This window comes from Oryza brachyantha, chromosome 6, assembly GCF_000231095.2.
Source record: "Oryza brachyantha chromosome 6, ObraRS2, whole genome shotgun sequence".
Lineage (NCBI taxonomy): Eukaryota > Viridiplantae > Streptophyta > Magnoliopsida > Poales > Poaceae > Oryza > Oryza brachyantha.
The window spans coordinates 7595091-7618176 of NC_023168.2; the positions used below are offsets into that span (position 1 = coordinate 7595091).

Below are 23086 nucleotides of genomic sequence, written 5' to 3' on the forward strand. Positions count from 1 at the left end.
AGTTAGACAGAAAAAGTATGGGTTAGACATGGCCAGCTGAACGGTCAGTTATCACTTCTCAATGAAGACCAAGTTAGACCTTATTCCTGAGAACCGGATAGCACATTCATCTTTAAGGCCTCGTTTAGTTTCCAAAATTTTTTTCCAAAAACATCACATTAAATTTTTGGACACATAAATAAAGTATTAAATATAGATGAACCAAAAAACTAATTACATAGTTATGGAAGAAATTTAGACGAATCTTTTGAGCCTAATTAGCCCATGATTAGCCATAAGTGCTACAGTAACAACATGTGCTAATGACGGATTAATTAGGCTCAAAAGATTCGTCTCGCGGTTTTTAGGCTAGCCGTGAAATTCGTTTTTTCATTCGTGTCCGAAAACCCCTTCCGACATCCGATCAAACATTTGACGTGACACTTATTCCAAAAATTTTCTCAATCTAAACACCACCTAATTCTCAGTAAGACCATTTTCTCAAATAATATGCAGAACTGATGTGACTTAGGCTGCTGAATAGCCCAATTCAATGAAGCATGCGTAGGAAGAGAACAAAATGTTTCGAGTACGGTACTCGAAAAGGACAGAGTGTGTTTCCGACCTGTCCCTCATATCAGTAAATCCAGCTTATGAAATTACATAATTGCTACCAAATCCTCTAAAATCAGAAATTTTGGACAGATGCCATGCTCAAAGATAAAATAGAATTTCTCCCTTTTTATATCCAATATGGTTGTCTCCTTGCCTGTTGGTATAGTCGTGTGTTATTAATGTCGTACCAGAACATATAACTTCTTGTTTTTTAAAAGGAAAATATTGGTCACACGATCCACATTGTGAATAGTTAAGCTGGAAAAAACTACGCATAACATTATTTTAGTACATTCTTTCAGGAGAATCATATATTCCAGTTGATGCATCTAGGTATATAAATACTGCTCTGCCTGAACTACATTTTGCAGAGCACAATTACAGCAACAAGCTATAAACATGGATTTGCTTCTCTCTCTTGTCTCGCTTCTTTTGGTGAGTCCATATATATATATATATATATATATATATATATAAATATAAATTAGATCCTACTAACAGGTGTAGCTACTCTCTGTACGTCTACGATAAAAAAATATTTTCATAATTGTTTCTACTCCCACCCAACAGAAAGTATAGACACTATTAAATTTCATGTGAATGATACAACTACAGATATAGAGTTTGTACTTTCTATTGGAGGAGAGAAAAAATATGTATAGATGTGTTTCTACACCTTAGACGTAAATGGAGTAGCTACACCTGGTAGTAGGATAGATGCTTCATATATATATATATATATATATATATATATATATTCTTGATCTAGCTAACTTAATTGTGGGTTAATGTGATTGCTTTGGATGAGGAATCGAGTGTACCATATTTTTGAACTTTAGTACATTTAGGAACCACGCATACATTGAGGTTACGAATATTTTAAATGTAAATTTTGGTACATAAAAATATTTTCAGAATGATAGTAAAATTTCCCAAAGATATATGGCTGCATATATTGTGCGAGTAATTTTATAGTCTTTGAGTAGTACTAAAAGATACTAAAATTTCAGTATAAAATTTTAATATTTCTTGTTACCTTATCAGGTATCGTAAAATTGCTCCATTCGGGTGTGTCGTTATGGTAAACCGAGTGACGAACATGCAATGATCTGAAGATCGATATATGGACGGTCAACGTATGGTTGCACAGGTCGTTGGAGGAGGACGGAGCAGCTGGGAGCATCCAGGGTTTGCAGCTGCGGCGGCGCCGGACTCGGAGACGACGACTCCGGCGGCGTACTGGCGAACGGCGCTCCCCGGGGTTCCGATGCCACAAGCTATTAGCGACCTCTTGACACGATCAACTGATCCAGGTACATTAATTAATTATTCACTGCCGCTGGTTAATTAATTTCCTATGCTACTTATTGGGAATTAATTACTAACTGAATTCTAGGGATTATGGTAGTATTGTGCATGGCAGCAGTAGTATTTTTAGATTGATCTTGATACACGCCACCACGAAACCCTTTATCTATTTCGTCATAAGAAAACCTCACGTATGAGGCCTCCTCCGACAGATCTATAAGATATAATATATTTTTTAAATAGAAGAGAGATAAAAACTATCTCTTCTCTGACATATATTTTAATATCAAGTGAGAATAAATTATAGCGTCATTTATATTATGAGCTATTTGCTAAGAGCTATACCATTGAATAATTTATTTTTTAGAATAGTATGTTATTTTTGTTGTTGAAGCTAGTCATATGTGACATGCCAGAGTTATCATGCATGAGTTATCTCTGACATGTCAGAATTATGACATGCCACTGATCATACGTCATGATTTTTGAATTTTAAATGCAGCAAAAAAACCAAGAAATTATTTTAAATTGTGTATAGGCATCTCGCCAAGGTCATGCTTTAGTAGCCAAAAACTCCATGGTTTCACGAGTTACAGACATGCATTTGCGCCATATCGGGGCATCTTACCCCACACATACCACCATTGCTAACTCATATACATCGAGTATATTTCTTTTGACATATTTGTATCTAAAAGTTGTAGAAGATATTTGATACTTTGCCCCTTATAGTTCCCAAAAAATTTTACGTTTACCTGTCACATCGAATCTTTGGACACATGTATAGAACATTAAACATAGTTGAAAAAGAACTAATTGCACAATTTATAAGAAATTTGGAGGCGAACATTTTAAGCCTAATTAGTTCATGATTAGCCATAACTGCTACACGGTAACTCACATATGCTAGCGACGGATTAATTAGCCTAAAAATTTTGTCTTGTGGTTTCATGACACCATATGTGATAAGTTTTTTAATTAGTCATTGAAATAGTCTTCCGTCATCGTGTCAAACATCCGATGTGACACTCACCCAAAAAATTTTGCAAACTAAATATGCCCTTTATATGACTCATTAAGGAAGTGGGCAACTACAAACTTGTAGATCTCATCCATCTGCACAACTTTGATTTAGGGCATGTCTCCATCTAACGTAGTTCGGAAAATTCTTAAATTTATGTAAAAACTCATTTATTTGGGTATAAAGATGATATTATGTTAAAATACTGTTAATTACAAAGTGCTTAAACCTGTTGTCAATTAATTATAGTTTCAAACATATTTTCTATCCATGATGGTTCATAAATACCACCCATCAGATATGATTTCACAATTCACATCTATTAAGGGGTTCATCCTACTACACTTGTGACGGGTTACATTGACTCGTCATAGATGGCATGTCATGGATGCCCAAGTCCGTAGCAGTGACATCAAATTCAATACCCCTTAACCATGACAGTTTTCTAAAAATACCTTTCAACTCCTGCATGGCTATATCTAACAAGATAAAGCTCAAGACTTAAAACTTAAAATCATTTACGCTACCCCTTTCCAAACCAGACTGGTTTCACCTATATAATTTTTTTTAGTCTAGTAGTTAGTGAAAAGACAGAAAAGACGTTCGCATCGTCCTCTTTCCTTCCATCTTCTCCACATTTCCACTATTTTGCTCTTTTACACATGCTACCAATGCCCTCACCACCTAGATTCCTTAGTAGGAAGCATAGCCAACAACCTGGCCCAAGGCCACCAATGTTGACCACCCCTCATGAGGACGAGTATGTTGTCGGTATGGTTGTTAGACAACAGTTCACTCCATTGCCTCGGTAGAACTATAATTTTTATGAATTATGTTTCCACTTCGTAATTCTTGGAGTAACCCCTAAACAAAGGTGGTGGGGCTTGGAGAGATGACACTAATCCTTTAAACCATCCTACTTGTGCCTTGTTGTCTTCCTCGTCATCAACAAGGACAAAGAAGAGGTACAAGTGAAGGATGTTGTATGGGAGAGAGTGGAGGCGGATGAAGAAGAAAGGATTTAGCAGTGATACTTTTTTTATGTTGGACTATAATATAAGCATCGTATAGGCAATCAACAATTTGGATATTGAGGGGAGTACTTTTTTCGTTCAGTGGAGAATTTCTAGATATTTTCCAACATGAATGGATAGTATGAGATAATCTTCTTGCCCCATATCATGCATGTGTCTAAAAGATAAAATTTCAAATCATTAAATTGCATGGGAGGTTAATTACAAGGTTAATTAGTTATTGATTGAAAGCTACTGCATTTAGTGCAGTTGCATATATATGCCAATGTCTTAGTTCAACTTACATATTCAGACACTATATAATTTTAGATTATTTCTACTTGGTGTACGCGTCTGTTGTGTATTTTAACATGATCTAAAATCCTTTTAAACAACATATCAAACATTCTAAAAAATACTTCGACATGGTACCATAATACTACCTTGTTGATAACTTTCTACCATGTTGTTTTAATATGTAGTTGAAACAAATAGTATAGTAATCACTTTTGTGTTCATATGTACAATCTTTAGGTGATAAGACTAAGCTCCTCATCAAGTACCTGAAGAGCACCCAAAAAGACAAGTTGCAGAGCTTTAGAGACTCTAGTTCTATTGGTGGACCAAGAATGCATGGACCACAACACGGAAGTAGACATTTTCAAAACAACTTTTTATACACAAATGATGAAAAGGTCACCTTTCCGTACAAGCGGCATATTAACGAGGACCGAAATAAGGTAACATATAGCATAGACAATGAAGATGACCAAAAGAAGGTAACATTCTCATACAAACCATTGACTAAACAAGATCAAAAGAAGGTCACATATGACTCATACAATGAAGATGACAAAATCAAGCTACCATTCTCATACAAGGCATTGAATAAAGAATATCAAAAAAAGGTCACATATGGGTCATACAGTGAATACGATCAAAAGAAGGTAACATTATCATACAAGCCACCGAGTACAGAGGATCAGAAGAATGTCACATATGGCTCATACAATGAAGATGACCAAATTAAGCTACCATTCTCATACAAGGCATTGAGTAAAGAAGATCGAAAAAAGGTCACATATGGGTCATACAGTGAAGATGACCAAAAGAAGCTAACATTATTATACAAGCCACTAAGTATGGAGGATCAGAAGAAGGTCAGATATGGATCATTTAGTGAAGCTGACAAAAATAAGATAACATTATTATATAAGCCATTGACTAAAGAGGATCAGAAGAAGATCACATATGGCTCATACAATAAAGATGACCAAATCAAGTTACCATTATCATACAAGGCATTGAGTGAAGAAGATAAAAAAAAAGCTCACATATGGGCCATACAGTGAAGACGATCAAAAGAATGTAACATTATCGTACAAGCCACTGAGTAAAGAAGATCAAAAAAAGATCACATATGGGCCATACAGTGAAGACGACCAAAAGAAGGTAACATTATCATACAAGCTACTGAGTAAAGAGGATCAGAAGAAGGTCACATATGGATCATATAGCGAAGATGACAAAAATAAAATAACACTATTATACAAGCCATTGAGTAAAGAGAATTAGAAGCGGGTCACATATGGCTCATACAATGAAGATGACCAAATTAATGTAGCATTCTCATATAAGCCATTGAGTAAAGAAGATCATAAAAGGGTCACATATGAGCCATACCATGAAGATGAACAAAATAAGGCAACATTATCATGCAAGCTCTTAACTAAAGAGGATCAGAAGAAAGTCACATATGATTCATATAGTGAAGATGACAAAAATAAGGTAACATTCTCATATAATCCATTAAGTAAAGAGGATCAAAAGAATGTCACATATAGCTCATGCAGTGAAGATGACCAAAAAAAATGTAACATTGCCATATAATCCACCAAGTAATGAGGATAGAAAAAATGTAACATATGATTTACATAACGAAGATGACCAAAACAGTATGACATTCTTCTCTTATGATATGAAGAATGAAGATGATCAAAAGAAGTCTATGTTCTCTTATGATCTGCAAAATGAAATGGATCGACGAAAGCTTACTTTCTCCTATATTCTGCAGGTTGAAGAGAACCGAAGGAAGGTCACATTCTCATACAAATCATACAATGAAAAGGATCAAAAGACTACTAAAGGTAACAAACAAATTGGGTGCTTGGCGCAATACTGTCTAATTAAAACTGCAGACAATTATGTGTATATTAATTTATACAATTTTCCCACGAAGAACACAAGCATTTAATTGAATAAACAAATATATTCTTAGGATTTTCACCACAATTAAATCAACCTAAGCATTATGAAAAAGTTGGTACATATATTTGTTTAAAATATCTAAAATCATTTGCTGCATAGCTGCACGCCTGCACCCATACCTATAAACAAATTCTCTCTGTATGTAGCAATATGTACAACAATGAAGAGGAACCTATAATTTCAGTTTCATTTAGATAACTGAAATTACACAAATTTGAATATCTTGATAAGTGTCAATGCACGTTAATTAGATGAATTCCAATGAAAAACATGAATGTCTTTTTTTCCTTTTTTCCCCTAGGAGGACAAGAACATGATCACAACCACAGCAACCTGCAGAGACTTGTAGATGTCTTCTTCCTTGAAGACACATTGAGAACAGTCTCAGTGATCACACCCACCATTCCACAGACCACCTTCTAGCCTCCCTTGCTGCGCCACGATGTCGCCGACTCCGTCCCGTTCTCCATCAGTCGCCTCGGCGACATCCTCTCCATGTTTGCGCCGGCTTCCGACGCCATCGCCGACGAGATGAGGTGGGTGCTCGAGAAATGCGACAGCCCATGGCAGCTCACCGGAGAGAGGAGGAAGGCCGGCTGCGCCACCTCCATGGAGGACCTCGTGGAGCTCCCCATGTCCCTCCTCGGGACACGTCGCCTGCACGCTCTCTCCACCGCCGGCATGCTGCCGGTCGAGGCCGCCTCCGGTAAGATGGTGACCTGCCACGACATGACGTACCCGTACGCGGTGTTCTACTGCCACATGGCCGGGCCGGCCACCAGGGCCTACTCGGTGGCGCTAGCAAGCAGGGACGCTGGCGCAGAGCTGACGGCGATGGAGGTGCTGGCGGTGTGCCACCTCAACACGTCGCGGTGGAGCTCCAAACACCCGTTCTTGCTAGCCATGCGAGCCAAGCCAGGGGATGTGGCACCGTGCCATTTCCTCCCCAAGAGCAGCGTCATCTGGGTCCCCATCGTTGAGCAAGGTGATGGCCGTGCAGCTGTGCAGTGATCTTATCAAATTCAAAGGCAATCTCTCGTGGTGAAATAAAGGCATTGCTAGTTCTATGTTGGACTAGATACTCAAGAGTGTGTGTATGACTGTATGTTTCTGCCCTAAAAAATGTAATAGAAACTGTGTCAGTGTTTGTGTGTGTGTGTATTTTCTGTTCCTAAAAAAATGTAGTGAAAGTGTATGGACAATGTTGGTTAGAGTGAAACATGCATGTGTGAAAAATCCATGACAAAAAGAATTGTTGAAGACTGGGTATTGGTCACTTGGCAGTTGGCATGAGTCTGATGGCGTTTAAATTATGTTCAATAAATATGCCAATCTTTGTCACTGGTCTCCTCATAATCCATATGTTGCATTGTTTATGGCAATAATCTTAGTCGAGTCGTTAATAGAAATTTCTTATGTTGCTTGGTCACCACATAGTTTTTATTGAAATTTTGGACTGTATCTTAGATATTTAAATTGGATTTTATCTCATGCGTCTACTGAGTAGCTTTTAATTACTTATAAACTACATAGTGAATGGAAATTTCGTGCCTGGAAATATAAATTTTAAAGACATTTCCTATGCTTATCCTTTTATCAAGACGCTACAATAAAAAGGTTATATCAAAAACTTTAAAGAAGGGGAATTGGTATGGAAGTTAGTGCTGCCTATAGGTCTAGAGACAATGCTTTTGCCAAGTGGTCACCTAATTGGGAAGGGTCTTATCGGATTCACAAGTGCGCACCAGGGAATACCTATATGCTTAAAAGTTTGGATGGAGAAGTATTAGGGAGAGCTTTGAACAACAAGTCTATGAAAAAATACTACTCAAATGATTGGATTAACTCGTGATTAGGTAAGCCAATTAACGCAAAATCCGATACAACTAAGTATAGCCTTAAGATGGTCGATGTTCATATATCACCCTAAACACATATTCATTGCAAATTAAACAGAAACAGTAGGAGTTATATTGTCGGTAAACAAAGTGTTAACAAAAGCATCATCGTTAAATTACAAGGAGGTTTGATAGAAGGACAGTGGTTCAGAAGTTACAAGCCCAAGTATTTCTTGAGAGCCGCAATCGCATGCAGGCTAACACCATCGGCATTTTTTATGATCTTCAAATTGTCATCGTCAGTGCCAGGAATAGTAATGATTGATCGGTGGATGCAGACCGTTTTTTGGGCGGCAAACTTCAAGACCTATTCTTGGGTGGTGATGGTCGACGGCAGGTTGGCTAGCTTCTGTTCTTCGGAGGAAATACTCTCAATAACTCGAGCCAGCTGCGCTTCTAGGTCGGCTTTTTTCATCTTCAGCTCGTCAACGATGGCCGATATCCCTGGCGCAGACGATTTGAGTTCGTCTAACACTACTAGAAAACTCATTTTCCGCATCGTAGGGGTTCGATTTTTGCAGGCGGGCATGACCTTCAGACCCAAAATCCCGCCGGCAAAAAATGTATCCGGGGTGGAGGGGGCGGTTCGCCTGCGAAGATTGATCTTTGCAGGCGGGTCATATAAGCGGCGCCTGGGAAGATGGCCATATAAGCGTCGCCTGCGAAGATGGATCTTCCCAGGCGCCGCTTATATGACCCGCCTGCAAAGATGCCCCTACATAGTCTTCTTCCTCCCTGAGTCAAGTTTATTCTCTCTGAAGTTTCTCTCTCCTAATGTGACTTAAATATAGGGGGGTTTTGAACTTCAAATCTTCGGGGGATGTTTCTACGGTGCTTAGATTTACTCATTTCCATACTAGGTATGTAAATTTTAAGCTTATAGACCTCAATTTGTGATGGATTTATGCATGCAAAGATGCGAAGGAAAAGCTCCATGTTTTTTAATTTACTTTCTTTTGATATGTTGATGTTAGATGTATGTGTAATACTTGATGCCTCTTGTTGCAGTGGTTTAATGTGGTAACAAAAATTCTCATCTTTTTTATTTTGCTATCACATCCACCTCCTAGTTCTAGATCTAGATCTTGCCATATAAATATGAGAGAGAATAAATTTTTTAATGTCTATTTATTTGGTGCAATCAAATAATAATTATATTAGTTTGTAATATGTCGACGATATGATTTGATTAGATTTTCCTAATATACTAATTTGGCATGTCTGTGTAAAAAAATTAAACTAATAATATTAAGGTTTGTATATTTGTATGTACAATTACTATTTTTATTACAACTACTTTAGACATTTTCAAATAACAAAAATAAATTAAAAAAGATTTTAAAATAAATATATTCACATCGGTAACAATCTTCGCAGGCGGATGGACCGTTTGTGAAGATAGTTATGCCGTGTAGTGGTTACATCTTCGCAGGCGGACGGACCGCTTGCGAAGATAGTAAAAAGGGTTTTTGCACACGTGGACCGCCTGATTGCAAAGATAGTTTCCTTATATAAGGCCCCGCCCGCGGCGCCAAAATTTCTAAGTCCAGGCGGGAACCCTAAAAATTTTGGCGCCATCAGGCTGCCAATTTTTTCGTTGCACGCCAACCTCCGCCGCCGCCCGCCTACGCCATCGCCCTCCGACCGTCGTCCTCCGCCACCATCCTCCGCGCGCGCCGACCTTCGACCTTCGGCGCCACGGCCTCCACCGCCGCCCATCCACCGTCGCCGGCCTCCACCGCGTGCGAGCTGGGGCGAGGCGGAGGCGGCGTCGTCGTCGGGCTGAGGGGAGGAGGCTCTCTGCTTCTCCTACTGCTCCCGCCGCTGGCGCCAGGAGGAGGACGGCGGCGCAGCCACGACACCGCTGTTTCTCATGACGCCCCGCCTCCTGGCTTCGTCCGCCGCTGTCGGGCTCATGACCGGCCTCGACGACCCTCCTCTACGCCTAAGACCTAGCCTACCTCCCGGTGTCCACCTCCTCCATCCTCATCTCCACGCAGCTGGCCTTCACGGCCGCGTTCATGCTGCTGCTTGTGCGCCAGAGGTTCACGGCGTTCTCGGTGAACGCCGTCGTGCTGCTTAGCGTCGGCGCCGCCATGCTGGGGATGAACGCCGAGGGGACTGGCCGGCGGGGGTGTCGTGCGTGCAGTACTGCGTCCTCGGGTTCGCCATGACGCTCGGCGCCGCGGCGCTGTACGGGCTCGTGCTCCCCGCCATGGAGCTCAGCCAGGCGCGGCACGCCGCCGCGCGCGGCGCCGTCACGTACACGCTCATCATGGAGATGCAGCTTGGCATCAGCTTCGTCGCCACGGCCTTTAGCGCCGTTGGCATGCTCGTCAACAACGATTTCCACGTAAGGTTTCGGCCGCTACTCTCACGGCACACTCAGTCACTCACTAATCCAAAAAAATCAATACTTTTTATTAAAAAAGAGCAAATGCGTGAAAGGGTAGCCACTTAGCCATTCTGTTTGAGTTCATCGCAATGACGTTCAGTTTACCCTTTTTCTAGTGTTTTTGAATTCTGTGCATGCACAGGAGTGGAGTTAAATTTTGTCATTGAAGTGATCCGATAAGTGGACTGGTAGTAAAAGGCAATCTACATGGTAGATGTTATAAACTAATTAGCCCCACTCAGAAATGAAATTGACTATGTGAATAGATCAATGCACGTTCAAGCCTTTTTGGAAAGAACTATAAGTATATTAGAGCACGTTGCTGAAAGATAGGCACAGAGAATGACATAATCAAATCACAGCCCGTATAAAAAGAGTGAATTGCATTTTGAACCCTTTAGAGTTTTTTTTTTATAGTTTTGGATACTTGTTTCTTTCCTTTTTGCTATTTTGATCAAAATATCACAAAATTACATATTTAATATTAACTTTATCACAGAACTATATGTTTAAGGAGAAGTGCCGCAAGGTTATCACAACATACGGTTTAACTCCAATTTAATCACAAGACTACAATACTTAGAACTAAAAAAACAATGGTGGTGGGGAATTGAACTATAAAATATCTAGTTTTGTTTTAACTTAACTTTTAATATGTAGTTTTGTGATACTTCACGTTAAATTCATAGTATTATTATAAAATTGATGTTAGTTTTGTAGTTCTGTGATTTAACACTTTAAGCGTGTAGTTTTCTGATAATTTGGTTTAATTACGTGCAGCAACAGCAGCCATAGCCGGTAGCCGCAGCGGTGATGGAGGTCGACTCGTTGCTGGTGGTCAAGGGGTGGGTGACGGTTCTACGGGTGCTGACGCACCGGGGAGAGGCGGCCAAGGTGTGCCGCGTTGGCATCTCGCCAATGGATGACAAGGTGCTCGGCTTTCGGTGCTCCAAGGTCCAAACTGGTCTTGCTGTTGGATATGTTAATTGTGAATGCAAATTTAGGAATGTGGGTGATATCTGAATGAAATTGGGGGTTATATATGTGCATGTGGGGGTTATATGTTAATTGTGAATGTGATTTTGGGAAGTGGGTAATATGTGAATGAAATTGGGAGGGTATGTTTAATTTTTGCAGGATATGTGAATTTGTTAGAAAATTTTAATAACATTTGGGAGGGTATGTTCAATTTTTTTTATAACATGTGGATGATATGATCACCTTATTAATTTTTTAGCAAATTAGTTTGTACTAATTTATCAAATTTGTTCGTACTAATTTAGCCAATTAGTTTGTACTTATTTATTACAATTTACAATTATGTACACAAGTTTTTATTAAAACATTCTACAATTATGCATGTACTCGTCGCCAAGCTATCGTTGTCCAAGCCCAAGCCCGAAGAGAAGGAGAAATGGCGACGGTGAAGAAGGCGATAAAAACTACATCCCCCCTAAAGAAGGGGTAAGTGAACTTCATATGTAAACAGATCACCGTGATAACTATTAGCTAAGCTAATTCGAAACTTTGATATGTATCTTCTCGTAGGAAACAGCGCCACGACGATCAAAACGGTAGCCGAAGATAAAAGATTCTCCAAAGACGACGAGGTCCCAGCTGACATAACCGGCTCCAAGAAAAACGAATAGTCAGCAAAGGCGAAGAAAAGGAAGGGCGAGAGAAGCGTGAATAAAAAGGATGAAGGGTTCCATGTTGTTACACATGTATTTGAAGTAACAATGTATAAAAATATTGTAATATATATATTTTGGCAACACTTTTGAGTTATGCAATATATGTAAATTTCTCAGTACCAAATGCTTGATAATCTTCCAATATATGTACATAATAATCTACTTGCAAGAATTTTTATTAACAGGCAAATTATTATTAAATATCAAAAATTTCTACCTATCTTCACAGGCGGCAGTTTCCTATTTTCACAGGCAGACCAACGCCCGTCTGCGAAAATTATCTTCACGGGCGGATGGCTGCCCCGCCTGCGAAGATTGGTGATTTTCACAGTCCTTTTCGTATAGGCAGGTGACCGCCCCGCCTGCGAAGATCATTTTCGGCCCCGTGCGATAATGCTTTTCCCAGTAGTGTAACTTGGTTTTTTTGGCTACGGCCTGTTGCCAATCGGCTTGAAGCTTCGCTTGAGCAAGGATTTGGGAGGCTCGATCGGCAATGCGTTGACGAGCCCAGAGCATAGGTAATCGGTGAGACTCAATGTATCTAGCTAGCGCAATGGCATCGATCAGATCGTCAGGCAATTGATCTTGTATTTCTTCAATCCTCGACCTGATCGGCCCGGCGCCATTGATCAAAGTGTCGATGGGGAAATCCAGACGTGCCAGTATATCGGTTAACTGCCCCCCTGAGGTTATTTGGCAAAGAGGCAACACGATGTTATCTGCTTCTTGTTCTGCTAGGCACTCCATGTTGGTGGTGGGTCCTAGAGTCTGACCACAGAAAAAAAATCGCTCGAGCCAAGGTTGAGGAAGGCGCTGTGCTCACTTTGATCCACTGGCACGGAGGGTTTTTGATGCATGTTGATATATTTCGACCATCCTTCTGCTCTCTTAGTTTGCAGCCGATGCTGGGTATTGTTCCTCAGCTTGTAAGGATTGGTAGTGGCAGTAATGTTGGGACCAGTGAACATCATCACATCCATCAGAGCGGGGGTCATTGGACTGTGCCCACAAAGGAAAGAGTTGAGGGCATCTGACCAGAAATAAGATGCACCGACCAATAGTGCCTCATCCTTTTCCATTTCTAATAAAGACAGGCCGATGCAGTGCCTTATGTCTAATTCTTCCCATTGGGTGCCATGGGCCTTCTATACCCTGGAATGCCAGTGTCTCCAACCAGTCAAGGAGCTAGGGAAAGATCTAAAGGACTTTGTCCAGTCTGATGTGTTTAACTAGGCATTCTTGAAGGAAATTCAATTAGCCTCTGAAGAGATGATGTCTATGGGATCAGGGTTGCCTACTGGGCCAAGGAAACAATATTGGTAGCTAGGACAGCGGATGAGAATATGGTGTTTCTGATTCTAGACAAGAAAATAAAATGAGAGGGCTATGACTAAAACACAACGTGTGCAAGGTGCTAGCAAGCTAATGAATGTCGTGAAGAGATAATTGGCTAAGAGATTACAAGTATTCAAAGAAAGGGAAAAGGTGAACAGTAAACCCTAGGTAAGAGAAAAGCGAAAAAATAGAATATATCGAGGTGGAAATTAAAATGCAGCATAAGAAGAGTGAAGAGAAGGGAGTTTACCTTGGGGATTTCATAGGAAGTAACTGTGGTCAATGGGGATGAACTCGACAAAGCCAGTGAGGTTGAACGGTGGAGATGTGGGGTTCAGGCGAAGATGAACTCAAACGGCGACGGTGATCTTGAGTGGGGGCGGATTGGCACAAAGGGGCAAGGCAATGAGGAGAATGATGCGCAAGGGTTCGCAAGAGCTTGGGGAAGAGAATGCAAGCAAAGGCAAGAATGGCATAATCAAGGGAAGGTGGAATACTTATAGAGGAAGCCAACGGGAAGATGATCGTTAGCACAATGCGCAAGAAGTGGTAGCTATTAGACTGTATGGTTGAAACTAAAACGAGCCAATAAAGGAAATCAGTTACAATAGACGAAATTTCGGAGCAATAAAATTATTCCAAAATTAAGGGGTATGTGTTAACGCTAGAATTTAGAAAAGTACCATTGGGAGTTAAACGGTGATTAATGACCGAATCGGATGGAAAGCAAGACAATCAGACAAGGATTAAATGGAATATGACTCAGATACAACCGATGGAGTTTGACTGCGATAGGGGACAGAGTCCAATTGGGCCTGAAAACTATGCAGATAGAATTAGGTGTAATTAGAGTCTATGTAACTTAGTTTTATCTATGTATTAGGATTTGTTTAAGATTTATCTCTAATTAGAGTTTGTGTGTAATAGATTAGTTATTAGATACGAATCCATGTCCGGTTAGATTAGATATTTCTCGGGGTATAAATATAGCACTTGGTAGCTTTGTAAAGACATCAACTCACATCTGATTAACACGTATTCGGCGTATCACCAATCTTTTCGACAGGAGCGAGCTCTTGGCACGTGGTTTGTCAGCTTTGCAATGTAGTTCGTGATAGTTGTCTCGTTGATCGGCTGGATAGGAATGCCTCGATTTAGTCCGATCTCCTATCTAGTGGTTCGACGAGTTATCTAAGGCTTGTTATTGCTTTTGATCTGTTTCTTGGTTCGAAGTAGTACCATGTTCTCAATCAAGGTTTCACCAGTTCTTTATTCGACTTTTCAATATGAATTTGGTTGACTTGGTTCTGCCTCAGTTTGGTCCGATCAATCTAGTCGACTAGGTTTATATTACCAGATCGGATAGAATACTCGTGCGATCTTATTGCTGGAGTTCTAGCCAGTATTATCTTAAGTAATTCATCGGTTTGCTTGTCAAGTTTATAGATCTTCATGTTTTCTACAGTTATATCGAATTAGACTGCATACTATCTCGATTTGGTCTGATCTATCTATAAAAGCTTGTCGGATCTACTAAATTTAATAGATGAGTCAATGAATTACGCCGGGTTGGTAGTTAATTCCCTGCACATTGCAATATTACATTGATTTCATTCATGGTTATGTTTAAATCTAAATTGTCTTGGTTTAGTCTGATCTTCTAGGTTGATGTGAGTATGTATGAGATCGTTTATTATTGTTTTATGTTGGTAATTAGTCTAGCAATCTAGTTTTACTTTTGTTTACACGTTCAATGTCCTATCGGTTGGTTAATCTTAAGATTGTTCGGTTAAATCCGATCTTTAGGATAAATTAGTCGGTTGAACTATTTAGTTGTTATCCTATTCATAATTCAGTCGATAAGACATATTGTCTAACGTATCATGAAATTCTTGTAAAGCTGATTGTCTAACATATCAGCTAGGGTCCTGAGGCGATATCGGCTATCTGGCCGATGGAGGCTTTAGATTTAATAATTTTCCTGTCTTTTTCATATCTTGTCAATTACAGCATCAAACTTATTGGCATGTCTGGTTTCTAAGATTTTTGTCCTGCACTGAAGCGTTATGAGAAGTGACTCCTAGGCCTACGTGTGTAACATGTCATCGTTCATATTTTGACGTCAACAACTACATAGTGAGTGGAAATTCCATGCCTAGAAATATAAAGTTTAAACACATTTAGTGTGCTTATCCTTTTAGGATCTATTCGGTTTGGATATATTTTAACCCATATAAATAAGAAAAGTGTAAGAATAAGAGTGCATGCCCACATCAATCAATATCAAATTTTCCAAAGAATCGATGAAAATTTATCTTTGTTTTCTCTTTACAGCTTGCAGAAAGGAAAATTTATTTGGTTTTTCTATACTTTATTCTAGGGATGGCAACGGGACATGTTTAGTGCTGGTAGAGCAATTACTCGCCGGACAACTTGAAGGCTACGCATAGAATTCCCTATACATACCCGTATCCGTAGGTAAAATTTGATACATGTACCCGTCGGGTACCTGACGGGTATTGGGTATCCATCGGGTCTACCATTTCACATATCAAAAGCACATCAAAATAATCATTTCAACATATATAACAAACCAAATATACTGCTTATAATACAATATTGTATTAGACATAAAAAGTTCAGCAAATACAACATATAATACATAGGTCATATCAAAATTTTTAGCTAAAAGAGAGTACATCACAAATATTAGTACATGAATAACATAATAAGTTCTTAGACAAAATTTAATATGTGGGCTAAGTTCGGGTACCCGACGGGTTATCTGCGGGTGGGGAAAATACCCGTACCCAAACCCGCGTCGATTTGGATCGGGTACGGGTACTACCCACGGGTAAAAAATTGTACCCGTACCCGTCCCCGTCGGATCGGGTACCCGTACCTGAATTTCCATCCTACTTTATTCCTATAGTTTGAATTCCTTTCGTAGAAATTTATTTTTTAGGAATCCAATATTTTGTCTTTTGTCCAACACGAACTGGCGGCCCTTAGAGGAAGCAATTGGGAGAGAAATGGGGTAGAAATGATTCGGACTAGTAGTAAACATCCAGAACTGAAGGGCCGTTGGGCTGAAATAGGTGAAATGAAAACTCTGTAGCTAGCTGTACACTTTGTGTTCTCATATGATATTGGGAATAACAAATTTTTGTCACTCTTACATTTGGTCATAACAGATTTGTCATTGGGTCCACATGTCATAGACACATGAGAGCCCACGTATCATTGACAGCGAGTGATAAATCTGTTATCGTCTATTTTTAAAAGTGGCAAAAAGTTAAATACCTCGAAGATATTGTCTATAATCTTTTGCCCCTGCAAAGAAAGTAATCTTCGTGATGCCCCAATACTGAAATCTCTTTCATTGCATTACAAAGTTGAATTTCCAACAAATTGGCAGTTTGTATATATTTTGAAATATTGGTGTTGGGAACAAGGGAATATAATACTTTCTTCCCACTCACAGCATCATCTTCACTTTTTCCTTATCTACATGGCAAAACACCTTATCATGTTAATTATTGATGCATACGTCATCCTTTGCAGCAAAATCATTACATCATAGGCCATCGTGGCACCCTGGGGTTACATTCACTTCGTATTTTTTCTTATTTTTTATCATGTTAATTATTGATGCATACGTCATCCTTTGCAGCAAAATCATTACATCATAGGCCATCGTGGCACCCTGGGGTTACATTCACTTCGTATTTTTTCTTATTTTTTATCATGTTAATTATTGATGCATACGTCATCCTTTGCAGCAAAATCATTACATCATAGGCCATCGTGGCACCCTGGGGTTACATTCACTTCGTATTTTTTCTTATTTTCCCTTATGCTTATAAACTAAAATTTTAATTTTTAATCTTAAATTAAACATCGATTTTAGGGTTTCTTTCACCAAATTTTATTTTCCAGCCTTGGTTGTTAGAACCCTAAGATTAGTGTGTAAAAAATTTATTTACAAATTATTTTTCGTTTGTAAATATGGTGTTTGCCTTTTTCTATGAATAAGCTAAACACTCCGTCGTTTTTTATGCCCATGCTTTCTAAATTATTAAATGTTGTATTTTGTTATAAAAAAATTAGATGTTGATCATCTCATATTATTAAAGTAAACTTTTAACTAAAATAGTTCTAACAACAATCAGATAATATTTCATATTTTATCTTCATTTAACGAACGAAAGCAGCTTTAAAAAAGAGTTGGCGTGTTTGCTTTTATCTCGTTGGTTCTCTACTGCAGAACTTTTGGCAGATATTAAAAAAGGATCAAAGAAAAGTTGACATGATATATATATATATATATATATATATTTCTCATCGATCATATTCTTAATGAGTGGAGCATAAACTACGAAGAAATATGGGTGGATAAAATGCTCAAAACTTAGATAAAAAGCTTGGTTCATACAACTCACACTCTTATTCTTAATAAACTACGAAGAAATAGAGACGGATAAAATGCTCAAAACTTAGATAAAAAGCTTGGTTCATGTAACTTACACTCGTATTCTTAATGAGTAGAGCCGAGCTGAACATTTAGCTGCTTGCTCGTTTAGTTCGTTATTTTGACAAATCATTAAATTTTCATATCCTTGGAACTTCTTAACTAGTTCTTAAAATAGGTTTTTAAGAGGTTTCATCCTGGCCCTTAGAACTTGACATTTAAATGGGCGCTGATGGTGACCTTTTGTCAAGTATGTTTGGGAAAAGACTCCAACGCCCCTACTAAAGTGCTAAAACGCTAATGCAACGAAAGCTTGCATTTCATCCACAGGAATGTCGCACTGCAAACCAACTTGGACATTAGTGCTCATCAACAACTGATGTAAACGGAAGCACTACTGCCGTGCTGACACGGGCACCCGCACCCATCAAAGCTTGCGGTATTGACGCATCACCATCGATATGCCATCCATGTCCATAGACCATAGCATTCGCCGCTTTCTCGCGTTGTCTAATTTACCAGCAGAAGAGGGAGAAACGCTATACTAATTGAGTCTCTCAAGTCAAGCAGAAGCAATAAAGTGAGTCTCTCTCAGGCCATGGTTCTGAAGAACTTTGTGTTCTTGTTCTTCCTCCTCTTGTCTCCTCCCATCTTGTCCGGTCAGTCTCCTAGCTACAACTAATTCTTTGGCTCCTGATACCAGTGCCCCTTTCTCTGTCTCCGAATCTCTGACGACGGTCAGTTCTTGGCTTTGTGTTCTTGGTATGGATTTCGATTGAACAGATGGGATGCTCCAGGTGATGAGTGGTGGATCGATGATAAGGAGGAACTTGCTGCAGACCAAGAAGGGTATGTAGTTATGTACCATGGCCTCTCCATAAGTTCTCTTCTTTGCACAGCTCGGTTTTTTTTTTTTTGTTAACATGCCCAGAGTTTATTAGCAAACTTAAGGCAGTACTGAATGATCGTATCCATGTCCATCATTCTATAGTATTGACTAAAAGAAAACATTGCTGGTAATCTGATATCCAGTGGTAGATCTAGAAAGAAAATGGCTTGATGTCCCACATACGTCTCAGGACATTCTAAGGTCCCACAAGCTGAACATTCAGAGTACTCTTTTCGTTTTGCATTGTAAAATATTTTGGCCCTATTTAAATTTAACCACGTATCGTTATATAAATATATATATGTTTTATAAATATGTTCAGATTTTTTCGCATATATATAAAAGGATGTAATAATAAACTAAATTCTATTTGGATTACAGCAAAAAAATTTGTTGACGAGGAGTTCCAGGTTTATGATGAATTCTTAGAAAAACAGTCCCACCGTGGTTTTCCTCAAAACTTATTGCTAACGTACTTGCTCCCTTCACGGAACTAGATCCTGCAAACAAAGAACTGCATCCGAAACAAAATAAACTAATAATCTAAAACTATTTTTTTCATAAATGTTCAATTTCTATCTAGGACTCAATAATGCTTGATATCAATTTAACATCACCCGTCTACTTACATTACATCACTGTTGACGTTGCTTAATTTCAAGAGTTTTTTTCACCATCCTTAAAAATTAATTTTTAGTACCAAAAATTTATACATATATAATACTAGATCTAGTATTATACAACTAATCTCGATTAAAAAGGTTATTTTTTACTTGGTTAATTAATCGATCAGTAATATTTTGTAATTTTGTTTTTTAATAAAGATAATAAAAAAGACGACATCACTCCTTCAAATTTCTACTGCACCCAATATTATTGGTAGTATAATTTAATCATAATCGTTCGATAAAAAATAGATCAACGATGTCAATTAAATTTTACTTCCAATAGAACGCACCGGGGAACCCCTCGTATATAATAGAGACAGATAATTACACCCGGTAAAATAAAGACCATATCACTGCAGCCATAACATATATAGCTATGCGCCTAGATATGCCCTTGCTGATACCATCTTCTTCTTCCCCCAGACTGCCCCGTGAACTTCGGGACACAGAACTACTCGGGCATCACGAGCAGCTGCAAATCGCCATGGCCTCCCGACCTCTGCTGCCCGCCCTTCACGGAGTTCGCCTGCAACTTCACCCAGTATCTCAACGACGGGAGCAACAGCTGCGCGGAGACGATGTTCAGCTACCTGAACCTCATCGGAGGCTATCCGCCGGACCTGTTCGCCAGCGAGTGCCGAGGTGATAAAGATGGGCTACCTTGCAATGTCAGCGGCAGTTCTGACCAAACGGGCAGTGGAGGAAGCAGCGGCGCCCATGGGAGCATGCCAGAGATGTGCTCGCTGGTGATGACCTTAACTGTATCTGGACTCGGGATGATGATGCTATTGTTGTGCTGACTGAATCATGGATGGTGGTAAAGATGCACGGTTATATATACAGAATGGACCTGTGACTGAGAGTTGCGGTGGGAGAAGTTATGTCTGGAAGATTATAGTCATGATTAATATTTTGTGATAAATAATTAGCTTGTAAATTGATTTATTAATATAAATTGGTTTACAAATATCTATGGTGTTGGTGTGAGTGCATGTGACTAATGTGGGTCAGGTTACATTGTGCTATTTGGCTCTTGTTTTGTCAACCTGCAGATCCTTAGGAGTGCAAGCTTAACGCCTGTTTATCATAAGCTATTCAAGCTGAGTTGAGAGCAATTGCAATGAAAGTACTTGGACATGTCATACAAAGCATCATGAATAATTCTTCTATTCCAAAGTATTCAAGAGCACATATATTAGTTTTTAATTTGTCTACGTTAGTATGACATGATACTGTACTCACATTAATGCTAATTCAGTGAGAAATTTATGAGCTTTATGGTTTGTGAGTTGCTTGTATGGATGCAAGCCTCCAAGTCTAGTTGGTATATGGATGTGGGTCATGTGGCAGGCAGGCGCGGGGCGGGCAAGCCACAGCCGCGCCACTTACAGGCTTAGGTTGAACTGGGATTCCAAGAGTAAATGTTTGCAGCTGGAACAATCAACTGATTCCACGTGAGTTTCTTTCCATGATTGCCCCATAAGTGCTTTTGAACACATCAACCAATACATTAGATTGAACATATCAATATTAGACAATTAGAACTTAGAATCATCCTTAAGCGTTACATGCTTATTATCCAAAGTAGCAGTACAACACTATCTCTAGATCTCAATGGTAAAATAACTTAAACCAGTCTTCCACACTAATAAAGTTATGCACTTCAATTACATGTCAGAGGAGTTTACTGAAATCGGAAACTTCTTTAGCAGATAGCGATATGTTCCTAAGAAAAAATGTTCTATTTCCTTTGTCCCTAATAAAAATTGTTCAATTTCCTTTGGCAATGCCAAACAGCTGTTCTCCAAATTTGATGTCCACCTAAACATAGACAATGAAATCAAAGGAATCCAAGACCTCAAGTAAGGAGCGGCACCTAGGCATCTTCAATCTAGTTTATATTTTTCCACCTTTAGTGGTTTGTAAAATTTCCCTTCTTCTAATACAGACCCGACAAAGCTGCGGCTTGAAAAAAAAATAAAAAACCATGTGATGTGTGAAATAAGATCCACACTTCTCTGAATACAGTTTCTGAATATGTCTATTATTTAATCTACAGATAATCACTAAGCTTGTCTTTGCTATCAATGTGAAAGTCACACTACACATACAATTGTCCATTAGTTGGCATGTACCATTAAATACAGAGGACTAGAACATTTCCAATAATAGTGCCAGCAAGAGCATATGCACCGACCAAAGGTGAAACAAGATAATTAGCTGTTGTTAATGGATGTATCTGGTCCTCAAAGTTGAGGTTAATTTTCAGATAGAACAGGTGCCACAACAATGCCTAGCAAGGAAAACAATAATTGTTTTTAGATACAGTAAAATAATAATTGTAGTAGTGTTATTCTATGAATGGCATCTTGTATGAGAACTGAAGAGACGAGAGTACCAATTTCAATAATTTCACCAGCAACATTTGCATCAAGATAACTAGAGTTGCCGACATAAGTAGTGCAGCCATACCCCACACTAGGTCATTCAAGTACTTCAGCAAACCACTGAAAAGAGATATAATTGCATCTAAAGTCATTACTGTTATGAATTGACAATCTAGTAGCAGGGAACAATGACCGGAGGCAACCATCCTGGATGAGAGAAAACGATGAGGCCACCTTGAGAGTTATGTCAATCCTCTAGGGTACAAGTGCAGTGGAATATTTGTAAAATGGTTGTTTTAGAAAATTGTATGCCAAGAACCACCATGGCCATAAAACCCAACTATTACTGCGATATATGTGTTACCTAGAGCAGCATTACAATATTGGTAAACATTGGATGCATCTAGTCTGATGCTGAAGCAGGATAACACCTTTTGTCAACAGAGTACTAATTTAAAGACGTGAAATTTCATTGAACCAATCTGGCATTACTGATTCTCTCATAAGGGAGGGCAGGCAGCTTCCATAGTCACCATTATCGCTGCTTAGTAGGGCCTTCAAGGTCAAGCCAAATGGACTGCTGTTAGTACCTGCAAATAGGCTAGCTGATTTAGTTATATGATCACCCCAAAAAAAAATATCTTTATTTGACAAGTTATCCACTGAAAAATGGTAAGATTAAGTTATCAATTGGTGAATATACGGAGTACTTGTTTGTAGGATAAATGGACACGAGAAGAAAAGAGAATAAGGGGATCCACCTTCATCTAGGCAGCGAAATTAATGGTTCAGATAAAGAGGCAGTTTCACATCCCAACTCAAAGATCCAGCCTGCAGCACGACAGGGGCAACGCCTACTCGGCATGCATCAACCAGAACAAGAAAGGGTAAAAAAAAACATACTCAATATATATACAAATCCTCCGTGAGAGATCGACTCACCCATTCCGAACCGAAGAGCAGCGGTCCTCCCTCGCTTGCCTGGCTCGATACTACCCTCTCTTTCCCGGGGAGAACTAGAAGTGGCAGCAGCGCGCACGTTCCATCCATCGCGCCGCCTCCTAGCGTGGCGAAGACACGCGTCGAATGAGTTGAGTCATGCACGGTCTCATGGCGAGGCGAGGACGGAGGAGGGGAGAGGGGGC

The 23086-nt window shown here is 39.3% G+C and overlaps 2 protein-coding genes, 1 long non-coding RNA gene and 1 pseudogene across 3 annotated transcripts; 3 read left to right on the forward strand and 1 right to left on the reverse strand.

Annotated features, from left to right (window-relative positions):
* The first annotated feature begins 1732 nt into the window (after positions 1-1732).
* LOC121054689 (polygalacturonase 1 beta-like protein 2) lies at positions 1733-7215 on the forward strand. The gene is made up of 3 exons (XM_040524928.1): positions 1733-1907; positions 4471-5096; positions 6628-7215. Exons 1-3 carry the CDS (start codon positions 1733-1735, stop codon positions 7213-7215), a joined length of 1389 nt encoding a protein of 462 aa, XP_040380862.1.
* A 2673-nt stretch (positions 7216-9888) lies between these two features.
* Positions 9889-10563, forward strand: LOC102720337 (annotated as a pseudogene).
* Positions 10564-18483: 7920 nt separating this feature from the next.
* On the forward strand, positions 18484-20696 carry LOC107304408 (GPI-anchored protein LLG1-like). Its single transcript, XM_015838432.2, has 3 exons — positions 18484-18656; positions 18781-18846; positions 19978-20696. The coding sequence occupies exons 1-3, from the start codon at positions 18596-18598 to the stop codon at positions 20352-20354; spliced, it is 504 nt and encodes a 167-aa protein (XP_015693918.1). The 5' UTR covers positions 18484-18595; the 3' UTR covers positions 20355-20696.
* A 1311-nt stretch (positions 20697-22007) lies between these two features.
* LOC107304455 lies at positions 22008-23036 on the reverse strand. The gene is made up of 3 exons (XR_001550541.1): positions 22884-23036; positions 22703-22795; positions 22008-22531 (listed from the first exon to the last, which is right to left on the reverse strand). It is a non-coding gene; the product is annotated as an uncharacterized LOC107304455 (long non-coding RNA).
* Positions 23037-23086: the final 50 nt, after the last annotated feature.

Excerpts from the sequence above, each read along its gene's own strand:
- LOC121054689 (XM_040524928.1), top strand. The coding sequence starts at position 1,733 with ATGGTTGCACAGGTCGTTGGAGGAGGACGGAGCAGCTGGGAGCATCCA. Across the intron at positions 1,908-4,470 it reads GACACGATCAACTGATCCAG|GTGATAAGACTAAGCTCCTC; the intron begins GTACATTAATTA and ends TACAATCTTTAG. Across the intron at positions 5,097-6,627 it reads GTATGGAGGATCAGAAGAAG|CCTCCCTTGCTGCGCCACGA; the intron begins GTCAGATATGGA and ends ACCACCTTCTAG.
- LOC107304408 (XM_015838432.2), top strand. The coding sequence starts at position 18,596 with ATGGTTCTGAAGAACTTTGTGTTCTTGTTCTTCCTCCTCTTGTCTCCT. Across the intron at positions 18,657-18,780 it reads GTCTCCTCCCATCTTGTCCG|ATGGGATGCTCCAGGTGATG; the intron begins GTCAGTCTCCTA and ends TCGATTGAACAG. Across the intron at positions 18,847-19,977 it reads CTTGCTGCAGACCAAGAAGG|ACTGCCCCGTGAACTTCGGG; the intron begins GTATGTAGTTAT and ends TTCTTCCCCCAG.